We start from the raw sequence: 23894 nt of genomic DNA, 5'->3' as shown, positions 1-23894 counted from the left end.
TTGCACACCAAAAAACACTACATTAAAAATACGTAAAGCAAGGTATTCATGAAATACCCACAGCTAACGTCATACTCAATGAACAATCCAAAAAGAAAATTGAGAAAATTCCATTTACAAGAGCATCCAAAAGAATAAAATACCCAGGAAGAAATTTGCATACAGAACACTAAAAACAAACAAAAACACTGCTGAAACACATTTTAAAACATCTAAATAAATAAAATATATCCTTGTTCATGGATTGGAAGACAATATTAGTTTTGATGTTTTTTTGAGACAAAGTCTACCTCTGTCAGCCAGGCTGGAGCACTGGGACGACAGGCGTGCACCACCACACCTGGCTAATTTTTAATTTTTTGTAGAGACAGGCTTTGCCACGTTGCTCAGGGTGGTCTCAAACTCCTGCGCTCAAGTGATCTGCCCACCTTGGCTTCTCAAAATGCTGACATTACAGGCGTGAGCCACGGCGCCTGGCTGGAAGATTTAATATTGTTAAGATGGCAATACTACATAAAGTAATCTACAGATTCAAATACATCGCTATCAAAATTCTAAAGATCTTTTTTGCAGAAATGGAAAAGCCAATCCTCAAATTCATATAGAATTGCAAAGAACCCTGAACACGTAAAACATACTGAAGAACAATGACAAACTTGGGAGGGCTCAAACTTCCTGATTTCAAAACTTGCTACAAAGCTACAGTGAACAAAACAAAACAGTGCGGTACACGCTGGCATAAGGACAAACACACAGATCAATGGAATAGGGCTGAGAATCTAGAATATCATAGATGCATTATATCTATATTCAATTGATTTTCTTTTTTTTTTTGGAGACAGGGTCTCGCTCTGTTCGTCCATGCTGGAGTGCAGTGGTGCAATCTTGGCTCACTGCAACCGCTGCCTCCCAGGTTCAAGTGATCCTCCGGCCTCAGTCCCCTGAGTAGCTGGGACTACAGGTGCGTGCCATCATGCCCAGCTAATTTTTGTATTTTTAGTAGAGACAGGATTTTGCCATGTTGCCCAGACTGGACTCAAACTCCTGAGCTTAAGCAATCCACCCAACGCAGCCTCCCAGAGTGCTGGGATTACAGGTGTGAGCTACTGCACCTGGCTGCCAATCGATTTTCAACAAAGATGCCAAGACCATTTACAGAGGAAATAGTCTGTTCAACAAATGTTGCTGGGACAACTGGATATCAGATGCTCAACATCATTAGTCATTAGGGACAATGAAAATCAAAACAAACAACAATGGGACAACCACCATATACCCACTAGAGTAACTATAACTGAAAAAAGGAAAATACCAAGTGTGGGCAGGGATATGGAGAAACTGGAATCCTGTACATTGTTGACAGGAATGTAAAATGGTGCAGCCATTGTGGAAAACACTTTGGAAATTCCTCCAAAGTTACACATAGAATTACCAGAAGACTCAGAAATTCCACTCCTAAATATACACTCCTAAAGAATTAAAAACAGGTACTCCAACAAATACTTGTACACAAATGTTGAAGCAGTGCTATTCACACAAGCCAAAAGGTGGAATCAATCCACAGGCCCATCAACAGATGAATGGCTAAGCAAAATGTGGTATATACATATAACAGAATATTACTCAGCCATAAATGAATGAACTACTGACACATGCTACAATATGGATGAACCTGTAAAACATTATGCTAAGTGAAAGAAGTCTGACACAAAAGGTCAGAAACCCTGTCTCTACTAAAAATACAAAAATTAGCTGGGCATAGTGGCGCATGCCTGTAGTCCCAGATACTTCTACTTGGGAGGCTGAGGCAGGAGAATCACTTGAACCCGGGAAGCGCAGGTTGCAATGAGCTGAGATCATGCCACTGCACTCTAGCCTGGGCGACAGAGTGAGGTTCCGTCTCAAAAAAAAAAAAAAAAAAGAAAAAAGAAAAAAGAAATACACGGGAGGCTATGAGAAAAAAACTCACAATGATAGTGAAAACTTTTAAAACACATTTTAAAATTTGACAGAAGAGACAAAAATATTTTAATAGTTCCTGATCACAATAAATAAGAAATTATTAATTACAAAAAAATTGTTTCCTACCTCTGCCCATTAAAACGACCCACTAATATTGACCAACCCAACAGTAGTGAGTACCCATAGAATTCAGGTTACAGACCCTGAATGTCATATGCTACAAAAGGAACTGGAGTTCCTAGGCAAATGGGTGATTCCAGGTCTGGGCCAAAAAATAATCCTGGAAAATCTATGCATATCAAAAAGCAAGGATGCTATCCAAAACTACTAGGGTAGTGTCTAAACTTAAAGAATTCCTGGCCGGGCGTGGTGGCTCACGCCTGTAATCCCAGCACTTTGGGAGGCCGAGACGGGTGGATCACGAGGTCAGGAGATCGAGACCATCCTGGCTAACACGGTGAAACCCCATCTCTACTAAAAAATACAAAAAACTAGCCGGGCGAGGTGGCGGGCGCCTGTAGTCCCAGCTACTCCGGAGGCTGAGGCAGGAGAATGGCGTGAACCCGGGAGGCGGAGCTTGCAGTGAGCCGAGATCTGGCCACTGCACTCCAGCCTGGGCGACAGAGCGAGACTCCGTCTCAAAAAAAAAAAAAAAAAAAAAAGAATTCCTACTAAACTTCAAGTGAGCATCATTAAGAAAAATGCAAAGGGCTAACATATATTAAATATATTAAAATTCATGAGTTCATAGATACATTTTTAAAATTCACTAATCATCTTTGGAGGATGCCTGGGAAATAACTCACTGTTCCAAAAACTGACAAATAATTAAGTATTTAACCTGACTTTCTTTTATAAGCTGTACCTCAAAGTAACTACTATATAATTGATGAAGAAATGTTTATCTCTAGAGTAGTATGCCAATTAACAAATGAAGAAGGATAAAAACAGATGATCACCACCGCAAATTCCTAAGGAAACAAAGGTCCTAGGCAATGATATCATCAATGGCTACTAACACCACAAAAAGATACAGCCAGACTTTAAGTTTTTACATTTGTTTGTTTGTTGTTGTTTTTGAGACAGGGTCTCTCTCTGTTGCCCAGGCTGAAGTACAGTGGCACGATTTCGGCTCACTGCAACCTCCGTCTCCTGGGCTCAAGCAATCCTCCACCTGAGCCTCCTAAGTAGCTAGGACTACAGGTGCGTGCCACCATACCTGGCTAATTTTTGTATTTTTTGTAGAGATGGGGTTTCATCATGTTGTTCAGGTTGGTCTCAAACTCCAGGGCTCAAGAGATCCACCCACCTCAGTCTCCCACAAGTGTTGGTTTTACAGGTATGAGCCACTGTGCCCAGCCCAGATTTTATGTTTATGTATCTCCTGGTACCTAAATACTACTACTTACAAGTATTCTTGACAAAGTCCTACCCGAAGTAGATCACATCTCTAGATCTAACATCTGGTTTAAAGTACTATCGCAGACACAGCAACATGCTAAATGATACCAGCGGATGAAATCAGTAAAATTCTGAATGGGAGCCACTCACAGGACCAAAAAAACCCTGGTTTCTTTAACCAAAAACAGTAGCAAAAAGAGATTACAAAGAACATAAAAGGGAGGAGGAAAATACAGGTTAAAATAAACTTAAGGGACGTTATTAATGAAATGCAATGTCCAAACTTTGGATCCAAATTCAGGCAAAATAAATGCAATAATAACAACAAATTATGAGACTACTAGAGGAATTTAAGCAGTAATTAGATATTTTATAATATTAAATAACTGTCACCTATTTTCTACCTTTGATAATGACATTGTAGTTATGTTTGTCTTTCTAAAAAAGAGTCCCTAAGATAATGAAATATTTACAAATTAGGATGTATTTACAAAAGGACAACATGGTGCCTGATATGTGCTTCAAAATAATTCAGTGTCAGAGGATTGGGAAGGGGAGGTGGAAGTATAAAATGAAATACGACTGGCTACCAAATGAAGATTTTTGAAGCTAAATGATGAGTACACAAGAGGTCACTACAGGACAGGTTACGCATCCTTAATCGGAAAATCCAAAAATCCCAAATGCTCCAAATTCTGAAACTTTTTGACCACTGACATGACATTCAAGGATTTCAGATTTGGGATACTCATAATGCAGATATTCTTACAAACCACCCAAAATCCAAAATCTGAAGCACTTCTGGTGCAAACAATACAAAAAAAAAAAAAGACTTTCAAAAATGGTTAATTAAAAAAAATTGTTTCTTGCCATTCAATCTGAAGAATCACAGATAAACTTACTATATGAGAGCTTATCAATTCAGTTAAAATTTTCAATCCTCCATAACATTTTGATCACTTTCATTAAGCCTCTATAGCCTGAACTTTTGGAAACTTTCCCTGTAATCAATCGCAGCCTTATTGTTTCACTAGTCCAGGCACTGGCAAATGTCAGGGCTGCAGCCTGTTTCTGTACAGACCTCAAGCTAAGAATAGTTTTTATACTTTAAAGGGTTATAAAAAGTAAAAAATAAAAAAGACTATTCAACAGAGGTCATATATGGAGGACACTCCATTAATGAATAACAATCAAGACTCTGCCAGAAGCCCATCATCCCAAACTAAATTTATACTTGAGAAGCCCGAAAGTTCTTAAAGACCAGAAAAGAGTAATATAAACATTGTAATTTGTTTAAAAAACCACAATGCCCTTTTATATTTATGTTGAAACTCACATAAGTTGTGTGCATTATTTTAGTGTATGTGAGCTTTTATTCACATTTAAGTTCCAAAATAAACAAAGGAAACACTGAAAAAGGATAAACAAACAATAAATCACGCTACAAATTTTCCTTAACTTTAACTGATATCTAAAAAATAGACACAGTTTAAAATCACTGTTGATAGTACATGGATGATCTCTGCCTCTGAAGCAAGGAGCTCAAAGCTCAGTCAAACACAGATCACAAACTTACAAGAATTTCAGAATTGGAAAGATTTATTAGAGGTAACCTATTCTTATCTCCTTGGTTTACAGACAAAGAAGGGAGATGAAGAGACTTTCAAACAGCTAATAAGCTGTATAAAAAGGCCTAGGAAAACAATGTAAGGAAGTCTGTAACTTTCCTATTACATATAAAGTGGTTACTTTCTTAGTTATATTCAGATCTATTTTAAGCCTGGTCCCTGAGAAATATGATTGCACAACACTCCTCAGCTAAGAACCAACAGGAGATCATATTTTCTGTTTCCTTAGTCACAAAAGCTGACCCTGACCTCTCTCCACTGAATTATAGCTAATCATCAAGCCCCAAGGGACCCAAAACTATGTTCCCAACTCTAACTAAGGTTAAAATGAACTCCTCCCTCCAATTTTTTCCTGAGAGATCTGGCAACTTCCATGCATATTTGTTTTGATTAGGTAGTATGGATGCTGCTGCTAACAGGAATAGAAAAAAGAAAAATATGTGAGTACGTAAAGCCAGGAATCTTTTTGAAAACAAACTGAATTTTATTACTATTTAAAAACTGTTCATTTATTCACTGTTAGTTATACTCAATCTTTTGCCTCTTAGATTCACGAAGACTTATCAGTATCTCCAGTTCAAACGTTCCCAAGTATATAACTTTTAATGTGTAATGGGATTCTATTTCTGCAATTGAATTTCTATTACTACCAACAATGCATGAGGAATTCCTAGGTTTTAATAGTGATAATCCTCTTTGCCTGGATTAGTCTCACTTTGAGTAAAACCTTTATGAATTAGGCAAGTTTTCAAATGAAGTTTTTGGTTAATTTACCTGTAAAACTGAAAAATATCCACATTACCTACCCCGCAGGAGTACCCGTGAGGGTGAAGAAATTACAACGTGATACAAATGTAGGCATTATCCTAAAAGAGAAAGAATGCTGGCCTGGTGTGGTGTGTCACACCCATAATGCTAGCACTTTGGGAGGTCGAAGTGGGTGTTTCGCTTGAGTCCAGGAGTTTGAGACTAGCCTGGGCAAAATGGTGAAACTCCGTCTCTACAAAAAATGAAAAAATTAGCTGAGCATGGTGGCATGCACCTGTAGTCCCAGCTACTCAGGAAATTGAGGTGGGAGAATTGCTTGACCTCCGGAGTTCAAGGATGCAGTGAGCTGTGATCATGCCACTGCACTCCAGCCTGGGCAACAGAGCAACGTCTTATCTCAAAAAAATGTAAATAAAAAAGAATGCAACCATCTGGTTTCACCAAAGTCATTTTCTTTATGAGGGTAATATGATCATAAATATATTAACTTAGACTTAAAAATGGTCAAGATGGTAAATTTTGTTATATATTTTTTGACAATTAAAAATAAAAATTACAAAATATTCCTTCCATTGATAGATGAGTGGATGAACAAAATGTGGTATACACATACCATGGAATATTACTGAGCCCTAAAAAGGAACGAAAATCTGACACACACAACATGGATAAACCTTGAAGACACTGTGCTAAGTAAAAAAGCCAGATGCAAAAGGACAAACACTGTATGATTCCACTTATATGATGACAGTTGCATACACTGTGAACTGTATTTAATCCCACTGAACTGTATACATAAAAATGGTTAAAATGTTATAATAAATTTCATGTTATGCATATTTTACCACAACAAAAAAAAATATTACCTTGAAGGTCTCCGATCATCTCAGAATCATGACCTCTGTCTCTTCGTTCAGCTTCCAATATAGCTTGCAGCTGGTAATAATCTTTGTCTGTTTGTGACTTAGAATTCTCTAAAATTCGATTTCTCTCTTGCAACTCTCTGTTCAGGGACTCTAACTGACTAATTGACTTGCTCATTTCTGTGTGACTCTTCCTCAGTCTTACAGCTGTGTCTGATTCTGTCCTAAGTAAGTCATTGGCTTCTTCTAGCTATTTAAAAAAGAAAGAAAGAAAATAGGTTTCTGACCAAAGTACAATACAATTTAATTATCTACATTTTTTTTAAAAAAGGAACCTCATTTGAAACACTTACCTGCTTTTGTAACTGGGACAGCTTCTCATTAGCAAGTTGTGAATTCTGACTTACTTTCTTTAAGTCTTCCAACTGATCCTTTAATGTAGAAACTAGAAAATGAAAGAATAATATATAGAAATTACAAAATTTTCATAGTGGAAACATATAAATCCTTTTTTAAAAAATGACATTTAGTCTTAGGCCATAACAGTCAGCTACATTAGGTCCACTCCCAAAGCCAAATTCCAATTTGGAAGTACTTGCATTTTACATTCATTAAAAAGTAGAACATCATTTTATAATACAGAGTGCAAAAACAGATTTCTTCTCACTATTGTAAATCTCAAACTCCATCTCCTTTATTCCCTTTATAAGATCACTCTGTTAGTGTAATTATAAAGCTAGTTTTAATATTATTTTTCAATAGATCAATTGCTTGATAATTCAATATCTTAATACAAAATTTAACAGGTATCAAATGGCAGATAGTATAAGGCTTCCTTTCTCCATTTAGTCATTTTTGCTCCTTGTGAGTCTCCCTTAACTGACTCTCCTCCCTAATATATATTTAATTTAAGCATATATAGACAAGTACTCTTGTTTTAAACACAAGCAATCTGTACTTTGTTTTTGTCACTTAAAGATATATCTTAGAGATTGTTTTATACCAGTATTTAAGGAGATGATTTTTTTTTATAAGCTGCATAGTATTCTACCATATAGATGTACTAAAATTTATTACAGCATTGATTACCTTTATGTTTCATATATGTGTTACATTATGTTTCATATAAGCATTGATTGCATTTTTTTTTGTCATTTTAAGCAATGCTACAATGAATAGCCTTGTGTATATATCAGTTTGCAGTATGAGTATGTATGTAAAATAACTTATGGAAGTGAAATCACTGCATCAATGGGTGTAGAAAGGTATTTTAAATATATTTGTAATAGGCATTAAAACACAAGAAATCCTAGTTTAGCAGTTCTTAGACGCAGCTGCTTGTTATAAGTACCTGGGGGGCTTGTAAAAAATAATGATACTCAGGCCACATATCTAGACCAATTAAATTAGAATCGCTGGGATTTAGGCATCAGTACTCTTTAAAGCTTCCCAGGAGATTCCAGTATGCACACCATGATGACAATCACTACTCTAGTTAAACACTACTTACTATTTACTTTAATATGTTATAAATTTAACTTGAGATCTGGGTTATTTAGCTTATAAAGTGTCTTAGGACTGTAGCTTTATGTATGTATCATGGACACTAAATTAAAGACAACCTCATGACAATGTTAGAAATTTTATCATTTTTCAAAAGTAGTGACAATTCACCTTCATTTTCTACATTTCTTCTCTTCTCATTTTCCTGTTCAGCTTTTCTTTGGTACTCATTAATTCTATGCTGTAGCAACATTTTCTCCTTCTCAATCTGAGACACTGTAGATTCTAGATTTCTTCTTTGATTTCCCTGAAATTATAATGATAAAAGTTACCATTGTGATTAATACTCTCGTCATTTATTCAAGAGAGTATTTTGTTTTTAAAAACAAAAAAACAAGAAAAAAAAAACCAGACAAACACCTAAGACGAATGTTCTGCTTCAAAAGCAAATAGTATCTCCTAATACAACTTTCTAAGTAGCTTGCCTTTTAAGAAGACAGTGAGACTCTGCTTACTTGAACTTGATAGGTAAAATTTTCAGAGACTTCTGGCTCCAAAAATTTAAAATACAACCCTGTGAATCTTTTCAGACTGAAAGCCACTCTCTAAGTTTAAGACAATCATATTGTGTTACCAATATTTTGGCATAACAATCCCAAATTTAAGGAATGAAATAAAGTGATGAAAAGCTCAAACATTACCAGATGGTACAGAATGTGCAGTGAGTTCACCATTTCCTCGATGTCTCCCTTAATCCTATCTCTGTCAACAACAACTTGCTTATCTTTCTAAGATGTTCTAGGTATCTACCCACCAATGTGTATTAAAAAGCAATCAAGGAAATTGTTATTTTAGTAAAAGAAACTACCGGAGAGAGGAGGATTAAAATACCAATTTGTTTTGTCTATTTTTTTTTTATTTTTTTGAGACAGATTCTCACTCTGTTGCCCAGGCTGCAGTGCAGCAGCGCAATCTTGCCTCACTGCAACCTCCGCCTCCAGGGTTCAAGTGATTCTCGTGCCTCAGTCTCCCAAGCAGCTGGGACTACAGGGATGCACCACTGTGTCTGGCTAATTTTTCTATTTTTGGTAGAGACAGGTTTTGCCATGTTGGCCAGACTGGTCTTGAACTCTTGACCTCAAGTGATCCACCTGCCTCAGCCTCCCAAAGTGCTGGGATTACAGGCATGAGCCACCACACCCAGCCTAAAATACCCACATTTTCACAACTTAAAAGTGTACCTTTCTCAGTTACCACTACCAGTAAATCTTGTTTTTGATGCTTCACTTTTTAAGACTCCACATTAGGAAACCTGTTTTATAGTGTTTCTGGGCTTTCTCATCTTTAAGCAAAAATTGGACATAAATTATTCAAGGTCTTTCTGATTCTAAGAGTTCATCATTCTAACTTTAATTTTTAGATAATTATACATTCAAAGAAAGTTGCAAAGATAGTACAGAGAGATCCCAAGTGCCCTTCCACTCAGCTTCCCCCAGTAGTTACGTTACATATAACAATAGTACAATAACAAAATCAGAAAATTCTCACTGGTATAAGGTGTGTATAGTTCTGTCATTTTATCACATATGTAGGTTCATGTAAGCACCACCACAATGAAGATACAGAACTGGTCATCACAACAATCTCTTTCCAGTCACTAGTTATAGCTACATCCATCCCTGTTCTCCCACCACCCATACTCCTGGCATCTAATGGTTCTCCATTTCTATAATTTTGTCTTTTTGAGAATGTTATATAAATGGAACCATGCAATATATGAGTTTTTGAGACAGTTTTTTTTTTTTTTTTGTATTTTTAGTAGAGATGGGATTTCACCATGTTGGCCAGGATGGTCTCAACTTCCTGACCTCGCGATCTGCCTGCCTCGGCATCCCAAAGTGCTAGGATTACAGGCCCGAGCCACCGTGCCCAGCCAAGACAGGTTTTTTTTTTTTTTTAACTCAACATAAAGTCCTTAAAATCCATCTATGTATTGTATGTATCTACAGTTCATTCCTTCTTCTGGCTGAGTATTCTATGGTACAAATGTACCAAAGTTTGTTCAACCATTCACCTACTGTAGAACATTTTGATTGTTTTCAGTTTTCGGCTATTACAAATAGAGCTATTATAAACATTAGTGTACAGGTTTTGGTGAGAATATAAATTTTCATTTTTCTGGAATAAATGCCCAAGAATACAATTGCTAGGTCACATAGTAGGTACATGTTTAGTTTTTCAGGAACACAGTCAATTGGTTTTCCAGAATGTCTGTACCATTTCATATCCCCATCTGCAATGTCCAAGTGATCTAGTTTCTCCATATCCTTGCCAGTTTGTTATTGACATAATTTTAAAACTTACTGCTTTTCCATAGTTATGGAGTAATATTTTATGGTAATTTTAATTTGCACTTCCCAAATGACTAATTACGTGAACCTCTTTTCACATGGTATTTGTCATCCATAGTATCTAAAAAGTTTTAAAAGTATGGATTCACTTTCCTTAACACTTATATAGGGCTACTGAAATTACCTATTTCACACTGTATGAGTTGTGGTAGTTTGTTTTTTGAGTAGTCCCTTTCATCTAAATGTCTTAATTGTGTTTAGAACTGTTCATAGTATTTCCTTATGATTCTTTTGATACCTATATGGTCTATAGTATATGCCCTAGCCCTATTTCATTCCTCATACTGGTAATTTGTGTCCTCTCTTTTTCCTTTATCAGTCTTGCTAGAGGTTAATTTTGTTGATCTTTTCACACAGTTTTTTGTTTCACTGTTTTTCTCTATTGTTTTCCTGCTTTTAACTGCATTGTTCTCTGCTCTTATTGTTACTTGTCCTTCCTTTTGTTTGTTTTGGGTTTATTTCACTCTTCTTATTCTCGTTTCCAGAAGTAGGAGTTTAAATTATTGATTTCAGACTTCTCCTCTTTCCTAAGGTAGGCATTTAGTGCTATAAATTAACCTTCATCACTATGTTAACAGCATCTCACAAATTCTGATGATGTATTTTCACTTCATTGTTTAAACATTTTTTAAAGATGAAGAGCCGTAACAGTTTTATGAGACATAATTAACATTCCAATGTATTTTTTTCACTGAGACTTCTTTGACCTCTGGATTATTTAGAAGTCTGTTGTTTGCTTTCCATGTGTTTGCAGATTTTTCTGTTATTCTCATCTGTACATTTTGGTCAGGAAACTCTCTGTATGACTTCAGTGCTTTCAAATGTGTTTGTTTTATAGCTTGGCATGTAGTCTACCCTGGTGTGTGTTCCTTAAGCACTTGAAAAGAAGGCATATTCTGCTGTTAAGTAGAGAGTTCTGTAAATGTTGAACAAATTCTGATGGCTGACAGTGTGGTTGAGTTCTCCAATGTTTGGTAATTCTTAGGGGTGTTGAAGTCTCCAACAATATTTATGGATTGGTCTATTTCTCCTTTCAGTTTTATTAACTTTTGCTTCACACATTTTGTAGCTCTTTTGTCTAGTGTACAGTTAGGATTTTTATTTATTTTTGGTGGCTTAACTCTTATAATTATGTAATACTCCTCTATGCTCATGGTAATTTTCTTTGCTCTGAAGTCTACGTTAAGGTATTAACATTGCCAATAGTGCTGCTTTCTTTTTAATATTTGTATGTTATCTCTTTACATCTTCTGATATTCAACTTCCCTATATTGTTATATTTGAAGAGTTTCTGACAGATACATAAATGGGGGATTTAAAAAAATCTATGCCTATCACCTCTTTTGATTGGTATTCCATTTACTTTCCATTTAATGTCATTATTGGTAGTATGTTAGGGTTAAATCTGCCATTTTTGTTTGATCTCTGTTATTTCTACATTTTCTTTCCTGTCTTTCTGTGGTTACCTAAACATTATTTTAGCATTCCTTTTGATTTACCTACGGTGTTTTTGAATGTATCTCCTTGTAAGGCCTTTCAGTGGCTGCCATAGATATTACATTGTATATGCATAGCTTAATATATAGTACACTCTACTGGTATTGGCATCTTACCAGTTAAAGTATAAAAACTTCCCCTTTCTTTTTTAAATTTTTATCTTATTTATTTTTGAGAAAGGGTTTCACTCTGTCACCCACGCTGGACTACAGTGGTATGCTTGTGGCTCACTGCAGCCTCAACTTCCTGGACTCAAGTGATCCTCCCACCTCTGCCTCCCTAGTAGCTGCGACTACAGGCGTGCACTACCACACCTGGCTAATTTTTGTATTTTTTGTAGAGATGGGGTTTCACCTCGTTGCTCAGGTTGGTCTTGAACTCCTGGGCTCAAGCAATCCGCCGGGATTACAGACGTGAGCCACCACACTTGACCTAAAAACTTTACCTTTCTTTATGATCCATTATTCTCTGTTTATAATGTCTAAAATATTTTTTCTCATACACAGAGAATCATATTAGACAATATAATTTCTGCTTCAACTGCCTATTATAAAAAAAAATCAAGAGGAGAAAGAAATGTATTTACCCATATTTTACTCTTTCTTTATTCCTAGTAATTCAAAATTCCTCCTTTTTCTTTTGGAGACAGTCTTGCTGTGTCACCCAGGCTGTAGTGCAGTGGTGCGATCTTGGCTCACTCCAACCTCCACCTCCCAGGTTCAAGCAATTCTCTAGCCTCAGCCTCCTGAGTAGCTAGGATTACAAGCATGCGCTACCACACTTGGCTAATTTTTTTTGTATTTTAAGATGGGGTTTCGCCATGTTGGCCAGGCTGGTCTTGAACTTCTGGTCTCAAGTGATCTGCTCGCCTCAGCCTCCCAAAGTGTTGGGATTACAGATGTGCGCCACCCCTCCTGGCCAAGATTCCTTCTTTTATCATTTCCTTTCTGTTTAGAGAATTTTTTCTAGCAATTCCTTTAGGGAAGGTGTGCTGGTGACACACTATCTTAGTTTTTCCTCATCTGAGAATGTTGTCATTTTCTTTTTCATTTGAAAAGGATATTTTAATTGAACACAGAATTCTGAGTTGATAGGTTTGTTTGTTTTTTTAGCACCTGAAAAAATCATGCCACTTCCTCCTGGCCTCCATGGTTTCTGGTAAGAAATCAGCTGTCACTTACACTGTTCTTTCCTTTCTAGGTAAGGTGTGTCCTGTATTTAAGATTTCTTTTTTGTCATTAATTTTCAGAAATCTGGCTATTGTGTCTTGGTGTGGATATCTTTGGGTTTACACTTTTTGTGGTTCGTTAAGCTTCTTGGTGGTTTATGTCTTCTGTTAGTCAGTTCAGGTCTTTTGTCAAATTTGTTGAATTTTCCATTATCATTTCTTCCCACCCCCGTCTCCTCTCCTTTAGTAATTCGAGTGACATGAATGTGAGAACTTTATTGTTATAGTTCTACAGGTCCCAGAGGCTCTGCCACTTTTTTTCTGACCATTTTCTCTCTATTGTTCAGACTGTATAATTTCTATTTTTCTTTGTTGAAGGTCTCTGATTCGTTCCTCTGCATTGTTCACTCTGCTGCTGACACCATCTATTGAGACTTTTATTTCAGTTATTGCAATTTTTGGTTGGCTCTATTTTATACTGTCTATGTCTTTCTGAGACTATTTTTTTTGCTTGTTTATATGTTTATAGTTGCTCACTGAAACATATTTATGATGATTCCTTTAAATCCTTGTCAGATAATTCTAACATCTGTGTCGTCTGAGCGTTGATATTAGTTTATTATTGTTTCTCATTCCAGTTAAAATTTTCCTAGTTCTGATTATGATGAGTAGTTTTCTATTCAAACCTGGACATCATCTTACAACATTCTGGATCTTATTTAAAATCTCTTTTAGAAGGTCTCCTCTGACACTGTTCTGGTGAAACTAAGGGGGTGCTGCCTCTTTTCCGCCAGGTGGAGTTTGCAGAAGTCCAGGTTTTCCACTCAGCCTCTACTGACACCTCAGGTGGGGAGGGGAGCAGATCCTTATCATTGCTGCGTGGAAGCAGGAGTTCTGGCGCTCTACCAGGCCTCCATCGAGTGCACCATGGCTGCTCCTCATGTGGCCCCCACAGATGACACTGCATTGTGGAGGGGAGCTTGTTATTTTCAGTCGAAAGTTCTAATCCCTACCATGCCTCTTTTGAAACCAACCCAGAAGGCAGTGGGAGGGGCACTCCATTACTGCCAGCTGGGAGTGTAAGTGCAGATTCCCCACATGGTCACTGCTAAGCTGTCTGGGGAGAGAAGGAAGGTTTGTTACTGCCCACGGGAGATGAAAATTCGTTTACTGGGCCTTCTCTGACACTATTCTAATTGGAAGCTGGGGTGTGCTACAGCATAGTGGAGATGGAAATCTGGACTTGCCACTCAGCCTTTGCTGTTAAGAATGGGGCTACCGTTTTTCTGTGGTGTTTGGCTGAAAAAAGCAGCGACAGTATAAGTTTTCTGATTTGCTAGCCTGCTCCTTTTCTGGTCTTTAGGCTAAGGAAATTAGCCTTTTTTGGAGCTTTGTCTGCAATTGTTGATATTTCAAAGTTGCTGGCTTCTCCGGCACCCTGTCTAAGATACACGCAGCAAAACAAAAACCCTGAAGGTTCATTCATGTGTTGTTTCTCAGGACACAAGTAACCTAGGCTGGTTTGCCTTCTTTCCAACTTTCAAAATCTTTTTATGTTTGCTTTATATTTAATGTTTAGGGTTTTTAGCTGTATTTACTGGGAGGAATACGGAAAGGTACTTTTACTCCATCTTTCTAGAAGTGAGACTATTTTAATTTCATACCGCAAATGTCCCTCTCTACTTCTAATTTGGAAAAATGAATAACTTAAATCTAGCACATCTGAATTTTATCTGTGTTTTAAAAGTTAAATGTAAGTGGAAGACATGCAAAAAAGGACTCCTTAAACATTCAGAGTCAAATATATACTGCTAAGGCTAAATACAAAGGCAAGTTAGTAAAATGCTATCTAAATCTTCATAGATGATTACATGGATATCCAAAGCCACCCACGAAAGAAAGCAAGCCATTGACAGATACCATTCTATAAGGGAAGAAAAAATTAACACAGCATAAAAACTATCAGAGATTAAACCTAAAAAAGGACAAAATAATATATTAGGAGAAGACTATAGAGAGTGTATTTCTTTTCATGGGACTCATAGACACAGTAGAAATATACTTAGAAGTTGACTAAGAGGAATGGAAATGTATTACATATTTGCAAACAAACATCTGAATTATGAATGCTTGTTATTGTTTCTCTGATAATAAAAAAATTTTGACAGGTAACCATGGAAAAGATGAACATTCTAAAATCAATATATTTTCCATTTGATTACATGAGATTATGTCAGTGTTAATCTTTTAAAAATATTTTAAACTGTGTTTCTCTCTTTTCCTTATTTGTCTGTCTCTTTCTAATACAGTTTGAGATTCAATTTCTGATAGCTTGCTTCTCTGGCTCCTTTCTCACATTTCAACCATCAAGAACCACTGAACTGAAATTTACATACTAAAATTTCAATATGGCTGTAGAATACAATTGTACGAAGGAAATTAAACTATAATCTAATCTGTACCACTTGAAACTGCAGTTCCAAGGTAAGGCTCTCATCACAATTCTCTGGCTCTGTTTTGTGTTTCAAACTATAGAGTTTAAATATAATTTTCTCTGGAAACGAAACAATTTGAAAGACAGAAAAATCTCAAAAAGGAAACTTCTGATTAGAAAACAAAAAGTACCTCTTCATCCAATTCTTTCATTATCTTGTCTAGTTTTATGTTTGAGGTTCTGTAAAAACAAAAGCAATACAGATTAGAAATATATTTATTTCCTATTGCCCAGTATTAAACACTCACATTCCTTACTTTTCCACTTAACTAGAGTTTTGTATCCTTTTTTGGTGCCATGGATCTCTTTGGCAGTCAAGTGAAGCCTATGGCCTTTTACCATAATATTTTTTGAAGCACAAAAATTATATATGATTAAAAGACAATTAGGCCAGGTGCAGTGGCTCACGTATGTAATCCCAGCACTTTGGGAGGCCGAGGCGGCTGGATCATCTGAGGTCAGGAGTTCGAGACAAGCTTGGCCAACATGATGAAACCCCAACTCTATTAAAAATAAAATTTTAAAAAATTAGCCAGGCATGGTGGCAGGCGCCTGTAATCCCAGCTACCTGGGAGGCCAAGGCAGGAGAATTGCTTGAACCTGGGAGGCGGAGGTTGCAGTGAGCCAAGATCGTGCTACTGCACTCTAGCCTGGGTGATAGAGAGTCCATCTCCAAAAAAAAAAAAAAAAGGAGCCAATTATATTGAAATACAGTAATAAACTTTTAAAAAGCACGTATAATTCAGTAGTATATATGCTTCTTTATTAATATATTAAATCACAAGATCTAGTGGCAGTAATTTCAAAGTACTGATGAGCATAAATGATATTTAGAGATAGCTGTAACAACTGTAATAAGAAAACATCTATAATTTCTATTGGTAATAAAAATTAACAACTACTGCTAATAACTGAATTGCTGCCTATGCTCAGAATTGAAAACAAGTGCTAAAATTAAGTTACAAGTTAGAGAAAACATTCACCTTTTCTCATCCAAGTTTAAAGACTTCAAATTTCATCCATGGACTCTTTGGGGGAGGTCTATGGATCTCAGGTTAAGGATCCCTAAACTCCATCATGCAATACTTGCCACTACTCAAAAATCAGCCATTTATCCTTTAATACAGGATAAAGTAAATGAAGAGAAAGGAAGCATATATCAAATCAATTAAGGCACCATTTGTCAACACTCAGTGTATTATCTTCATTACAATCTGCTTTCTTTGGTTCAAAATGTAATTCTGAGCTTCAAAACCTATATATGCAACATTTTCACATGGATGTCTCATCAAAAACCTCATTCAGCATCTCCAAAATGGAACTTACTGCCTCCGTTCCACACTCCCACCCCAATACCAATTTGCTTCTCTTCTAGAGTCCCTAAGTAAATGACATTACCTAGGAATTATCCTTGACTCATCTTCCCTCACTCCCACTTAGTTGAATAAAGTCCCAAATGCTGCTAATTAAGCAGGAACTTCTTTTGAAACAGCAAATTTAATATATATTTTTTACTTATTAGTTTAATGACTTTTGGTGTTTTTCCGTCACACTTAAAATAAATTCCAAATTTCTTAGTCCCCCCTGCCCCCAAAAAAGAGAAAAAAAAAAGAATCTTCCCCAATCTAGACCTTGCCATCCTCCCCACTCTCATCTCAGGCTTTTCCTTCCCTCGCATCTTACAGGCCAGTCAAGGTCTCTTACCTCACGGCCTTCACAGATACTCACCTCCTGGACCCTAACACTTCCTTCCACTCTTCTCCTAATAATTTCCATTGACTCTTCTGGTTTTAGCTTTCTCTGATCTCTGACAAAACAGTACAGGCATCTCCTGATGTATTCCTGATATTCCTGTATAATTTTATTCTCTCCCCAATTAATACATACCACACTTCTTGATAATTACTTATTTTTCTTGCTAAATTACAAGCTCCTTGTGGAGAGGGGCCATGTCTTGATTTATTCAGTACTATATTGTTGACAAGCACATTATCTTGACACTTTAACTGAAATTTTTATTGAACAAATGAATGTAACTAAAATGATTTGAATGCAGAGAATTTGATTTAAAGAAATGCAAGTAAATATCACTCCACAATCCCTAGCACTAGGTTTTTATTTTAAAAACTATTTACGAATTTAATACATACTTTTTAAAAGTTTCATCTCAATTTTATTTCCTTGAGGTGATACATTTTCACATGATTATTAGCCACTTCAGCCATTCTTATTACTTCCTCAAACTGATCCCTACTCACCATTACTACCAGTTTGTCACTTGTCTTTTAATTTTGTTTAAAATTTTTTGGGGGCCGGGAGTGGTGGCTCATGCCTGTAATCCCAACACTTTGGTAGGCCGAGGCGGGTGGATCACCTGAGGTCAGGAGTTTGAGACCAGCCTGGCCAACATGGTGAAATCCCGTCTCTACTAAAAATACCAAAACTAGCCGGGCGTGGTGGCTTGTAATCCCAGCTACTGGGGGGGCTGAGGCAGAAGAATTGCTTGAACTCGGGAAGCAGAGGTTGCAGTGAGCCGAGATTGTGCCATCGCACTCCAGTCTAGGGGACAAGAGTGAGACGTTGTCTCAAAAAAAAAAAAAAAAAAAAAAAAAAAAGGATGTAGAGACTTCTCAACATTTATATAACAGTATCTACCCAGTTCTTCCCCTTATTTTCATATTTTATATTTAGAAATTCTTTCCAAATCCTGGGATCCGTTAATTATTTGCTTATATTCAAACACTTTTTTAAAAAAAAGTTTGTATTGGCCGGGCACGGTGGCTCACGCCTGTAATCCCAGCACTTTGGGAGGCCGAGACGGGCGGATCACGAGGTCAGGAGATCAAGACCATCCTGGCTAACAGGGTGAAACCCCGTCTCTACTAAAAATACAAAAAAAAAAAAAAATTAGCCAGGCGTAGTAGCGGGCACCTGTAATCCCAGCTATTATGGAGGCTAAGTCAGGAGAATGGCGTGAACCCGGGAGGCGGAGCTTGCAGTGAGCCGAGATCATGCTACCGCACTCCAGCCTGGGTGACTGAGCAAGACTCCATCTCAAAAAAAAAAAAAAGAAAAAAAAAGTTGGTATTATACACTTAACCATATAATCTATAAAGAATGGTTGGCTGGGCGCAGTGGCTCAAGCCTGTAATCCCAGCACTCTGGGAGGCCGAGACGGGCGGATCACGAGGTCAGGAGATCGAGACCATCCTGGCTAACACGTTGAAACCCCGTCTCTACTAAAAAATACAAAAAACTAGCCAGGCGAGGTGGCGGGCGCCTGTAGTCCCACCTACTCGGGAGGCTGAGGCAGGAGAATGGCGTAAACCCAGGAGGCGGACCTTGCAGTGAGCCAAGATCCGGCCACTGCACTCAGCCTGGGTGACAGAGCGAGACTCCGCCCCCCCCCAAAAAAAAAAAAAAAAAAAAAAGGAATGGTTAAAAGTGAGAATTTTACCTGTTTCGTACCAAACCCCCCCACCTGCTCTGTCACAAAATTACCAGCGTTCCCAATTTTATTTGTTGAATACTTTTTGTGTTACCTTTGCATTTCATTTATTCAATACTATTCACTAAAAACATAAATAATTATTAAAAAGTATTGCTTATAATTGATAAGTAATTCAGTATTAAGATAGGTTATTTAAATTAATCTTGAGCATAACTCAAAGATATTTTTTCTGTGGGTCTAATGCCAATAACATGCTGAAATTAGACCCACAGAAAAAAAATACTCTGAGTTACTGCTCCAGAGAACCACAGTGGAAATTAGAATGGCCACATCAAAAATTTAGTATATTTTAATCTTCAACATTTTACATTTCAAAAAGCACCTTATTTAATGTAAACTAATTTCCCCTTTATTTATTTTTCTTTTTGAGACAGAGTCTTGCTCTGTTGCCCAGGCTGGAGTGCAATGGCGTGATCTCGGCTCACTGCAACCTCTCCCTCCTGGGTTCAAGCAATTCTCATGCCTCAGCCTCCCAAGCAGCGGGGACTACAGGTGTACACCACTGTGCCTAGCTAATTGTCTGTATTTTCAGTAGAGATGCAGTTTCGCCATGCTGGCCTGGTTGGTCTTGAACTCATGCCCTCAAGTGATCCACCATGCCCAGCCTAATTTGCCTTTTTAGTTAGCTAATTATGTAACGAGAAAAAAGCAGTAAATCCGGCAACTAAATGAACTAGCATTATAGTTTTTTAAGAATACAGACTGTTGGCCAGGCGCGGTGGCTCACACCTGTAATCCCAGCACTTTGGGAAGACAAGGCAGGTGGATCACAAGGTCAGGAGATCGAGACCATCCTGGCTAACATGGTGAAACCCCGTCTCTACTAAAAATAAAAAAAAAATTAAAAAAAATTAGCCGGGCATTGTGGCAGGTGCTTGTAGTCCCAGCTACTGGGGAAGCTGAGGCAGGAGAATGCCATGAACCCGGGAGGTGGAGCTTGCAGTGAGCTGAGATCGTGCCACTGCACTCCAGCCTGGGCAACAGAGTGAGACTCTGTCTCAAAAAAAAAAAAGAATACAGACTGCCAGGAACAAATGTACTTTAAATATTCTGAGGAAAATACATCTATAACTAAGACAACATAAATAGAACTTCTCAATTCTAGCCAAGACACATCATGAATGTATTATCAGTAGTAATCTTTACACCCTCATTTTCTATCTACTTTCAGATGTTTGCAGGGTATAAGTTTTCAAATAAGTATTTGGTATGTAAAACTTTTAATATGAAAAACTTCAAGTATATTCTCACCTGCACTTCTGCTCCATTTCATCTTTTAACTGCATTTCATTATGCAGCTGTTCTTCCAGCTTATAGATTGTTTTCTGCAAACTTTCCTGCTTTAATTTAAAACAAAAACAAAAATTCATTCTACTAAGAATATTTAGACATTTAAAATATCAAGTCTATGTTAATATTTTAAACCTTTTTAGAAAAAATTTAATCTTACCTCTTTTCTATCTCAATTTTTTTATTATCAATTTAACAAGCATTTTCTTAACATCTACTAAATGTTAGGCCATTAGAAATACAAACATTAAAAAGATTTGGTTCCTGTTCTCATGAAGCAAATAGTTACATAGTGAGGCAAAGTTAAATTGGAAGAGAAAAAAGAACCTACAATGTCTCAAATAAATATACACAAAATATTACAACAGACTTTGGTAAACAATAATAAAATTATCTACAGAGTGTTCTGAAGGAAAGAAAAGGTCACTTCTAACTCTGCCAAGAATATATAATCCTTAAGTTGAGGCCTAAAAAGGTAAGAGGAACTGATAATCTGATAAAGCAAAGAAGGTGGTACAAGGAAGGCATTTTAGCTAGAATGAACAATGAGCCCAAACGTAGAAAGGCAGAAAGAAAATACGATACATTTGGGAAATGGAAAGAAATCAAGTACTATAGCAGAGCACAGAATGTAACAGGAAAAACAACTCACTTTACGTCTAAGAAGGTAATGATCCTTGCATGCACAAACTGGAGTTAGGGACTTTTTAACCCATAAACATTTTAAATGAGAAATGACATAATGCTGGCACCTCAGAAACATCACTACAATAATAAGGTGAATGAACAGCTTAGAGGGCAGTGAAGTTCTAAGAAGAGCAACCAGTTAAAAAGCTATCAAAAGAGTTCAGACAAGAGAATATGGATCTGATAAAAGGCAGAGTCTATAGGAATGAAGAGGAAGTAATGGATAAAGGTATCAATCAGAAAGCATAACGTATGACCAAACCAATTGAAGTTAGAACAGATATACGATTATGAAAGACAGTCAACACATTGCTAGGGAGGGAATGGGGACAAGAAAACAATGAGTTTAGCTCTGGCCTAGTTTGATATGCCTGAGAAGTATACAGAAGAGACAGAAAGATTCAGGGCTGGAGCTCAGACGAGCAAGCTGGACATGAATGAGATTACCTACAGAGAAAGAGCAGAGAGCCAAGATCAGAACTTTGGGAAATGTTTAATAATTGAAAGTAAGCAGAGAAGGAAGATCCTGAAAAGGGGATTGAAAAATAAATAAAACTCAAAAATATGGGAGGTAAAAAAGAGGGAAACAATCGGAACATAAAAGACTTAGAAAAGTCTGAAGTTCCAAAGAAGAAGGAAGTAGTCAGTGTCAACTACAGCAAAGAAGAAAAATAAGACACGGGTTGAAAATCATCCACTGTATTTGGCAATTGCAAAGTTGTTCATTAGCATCTCTGCTAAAAGCTTTTCAGGGAAAATTAAATTAGTTGATTTTGTACTTAGTTCTAGGTTAAAATAATTAGTATTTCCCCCTTGATATTATTAGAGCAAAAGATAAAGGTAGCAACCACTGACAAACTTACAGTAATCACCACTGAACAAAATCCGCCCAAAGAAAACATGAATCCTTATTTTTGAAGGCCGAAGGCACTTCTAACTCTACAGTCAAGTAATACAGTGAGAGCTGACTTACAGCAACTCCTTATTATTACCTAGGTCAAAGATTTTTGAGCCCTGGTTAGCAATACATAACTTGCCAAACAGCTCTACTGGGATTAAAATTTAAAAGGACCTTCTGAAATGTAAGCAAGTAAGATTTTGTTTTACCTCCGTCTCAGAATATGAGCTATATGAACAACACAAAGAACTCAACTAAAATTTATTTTTGAGAGTAATTTACTTCTTGGTGGACAAATTAAGATGATGCTGACTATACTGGTTATTCTCCATTTCCCCCATTCCCTTCTAACCTTGAAAATTCATCCTCTGCTCTTCTTTGCCTTAAAATCTACAGACTGCATTGCCTGTATTACTCTGTAGCCCTATGATTTTAAGCTTGGTTTCAACCCACAGGAGACACCAGCAGAAATCTGAAGGTAAAAAAAAGAAATATTCATTCTCCCTACACCGTTTGTGCTTCACTATGGTTCTTGCAATGTTCTATGTTTTATATTCCTTTTCTATGATGTCAGGCTTTCTCTGAGCTACAATAAGGTTTTCTCTCTTTGCTCCTTTAGTACAGGGCAATGGCTTCCCACTCTTGTTCATACATGGGTGCTTTAATATACTTTATTTTTTCCCTCTACTGATGTTCACAGCTTGTTAATCATCCCTTCATTAAACTCTTCACTTAATAAATGCATAAAATACGGTGTGCGTGTGTATATATATGTGTGTGTGAGTGTGTGTATGTATATATACGTACACAATGGAATATTACTCAACCTTAAACATGAAGGAAATCTGAATACATACTATTAATATAGATGAATCTTGAAGACAGTATGCTACATGAAAGAAGTCAGTCACATATGGATAAATATTGTATGATTCCATTCATATAAGGTGCCTAGAATAGGCAAATTCATTAAGACAGAATGTAGAATAGTGGCTACCAGGACCTGGGGGGAAGGTGAAATTAGGAGTTATTGTTTAATTGGCATAGATTTTTAGTTTGGGATGATGAAAAGGTTCTTGAGATGGATGGCGGTGATGGCTGCACAACCATGTGAAGGTGCTTAATGCCACTGAACTGCACACTTAAAAATGATCAATATGGTAAATTTCATGTTATGTATATTTACCATACACACAAAACTCTCGTTTAAATCTTTTGAACATGTAATCTGTTTGCCTGTCAAGACCCTTAATGACACATTGATATATCATAGTTCCCAATTCCAAAGATTAAAAAAGATGACCTCTGTTAATCTGTGTAACAATTTAGTTTACTAACTGCCTCCAAATATATTATTTCATTTGATGTTTGAGCAAAAAATCAGACCGAAAAGGAGACGGGAGATAAAAGTGCCATAAAAATCTAAGTTCAGCTAACTACAGCTTCACAAACAATACATAAATTTACTATCATACACACAAATATATTACCCACAAAACAATTTTAAAAACAATTTTCTTAATATTAAGAAAATACCTACCAAGCTTTTATCTGCATTGGAGCTAGTCCTGTTATCATTAGGATTTGCTGAAGATAAGTATCTGAGGGAAAGAAAAGTTTAAAAAGAAAACAAAACAAAACTCTTTAATATCCTGTAACAACCAATAATAAATACTACATGCCTATTTTATGTTCAATGTTATAGTAGTTTTGTTTTTAAAAATTAAGTATAGGTTCATAATTTTTATAAACATAATTCAGAAATGATACATATATTAAATAAAACACCCAGTTAGGTCTAAAAATAGTAGCA

General features: G+C 36.6%; 1 protein-coding gene across 2 annotated transcripts in view; it reads right to left on the bottom strand.

Moving 5' to 3' along the window:
• Positions 1–23894, bottom strand: part of LOC105464762 (Rho associated coiled-coil containing protein kinase 1) — a 156848-nt gene that overhangs the window by 52903 nt on the left and 80051 nt on the right. The window contains exons 11-16 of one of the 2 annotated variants that reach the window (XM_011712802.2): positions 23622–23682; positions 20458–20546; positions 15827–15875; positions 8297–8432; positions 6976–7067; positions 6626–6872 (exon numbers count right to left, since the gene is read on the bottom strand). In XM_011712802.2, coding sequence (XP_011711104.1) covers positions 6626–6872; positions 6976–7067; positions 8297–8432; positions 15827–15875; positions 20458–20546; positions 23622–23682 — 674 coding nt within the window. The remainder of the gene's footprint in view (positions 1–6625; positions 6873–6975; positions 7068–8296; positions 8433–15826; positions 15876–20457; positions 20547–23621; positions 23683–23894) is intronic. The other variant, XM_011712804.3, reaches the window with a different exon arrangement.

Source organism: Macaca nemestrina, chromosome 19, assembly GCF_043159975.1.
Source record: "Macaca nemestrina isolate mMacNem1 chromosome 19, mMacNem.hap1, whole genome shotgun sequence".
Taxonomy (NCBI): domain Eukaryota; kingdom Metazoa; phylum Chordata; class Mammalia; order Primates; family Cercopithecidae; genus Macaca; species Macaca nemestrina.
This window is presented reverse-complemented; position numbering and strand designations above follow the sequence as displayed.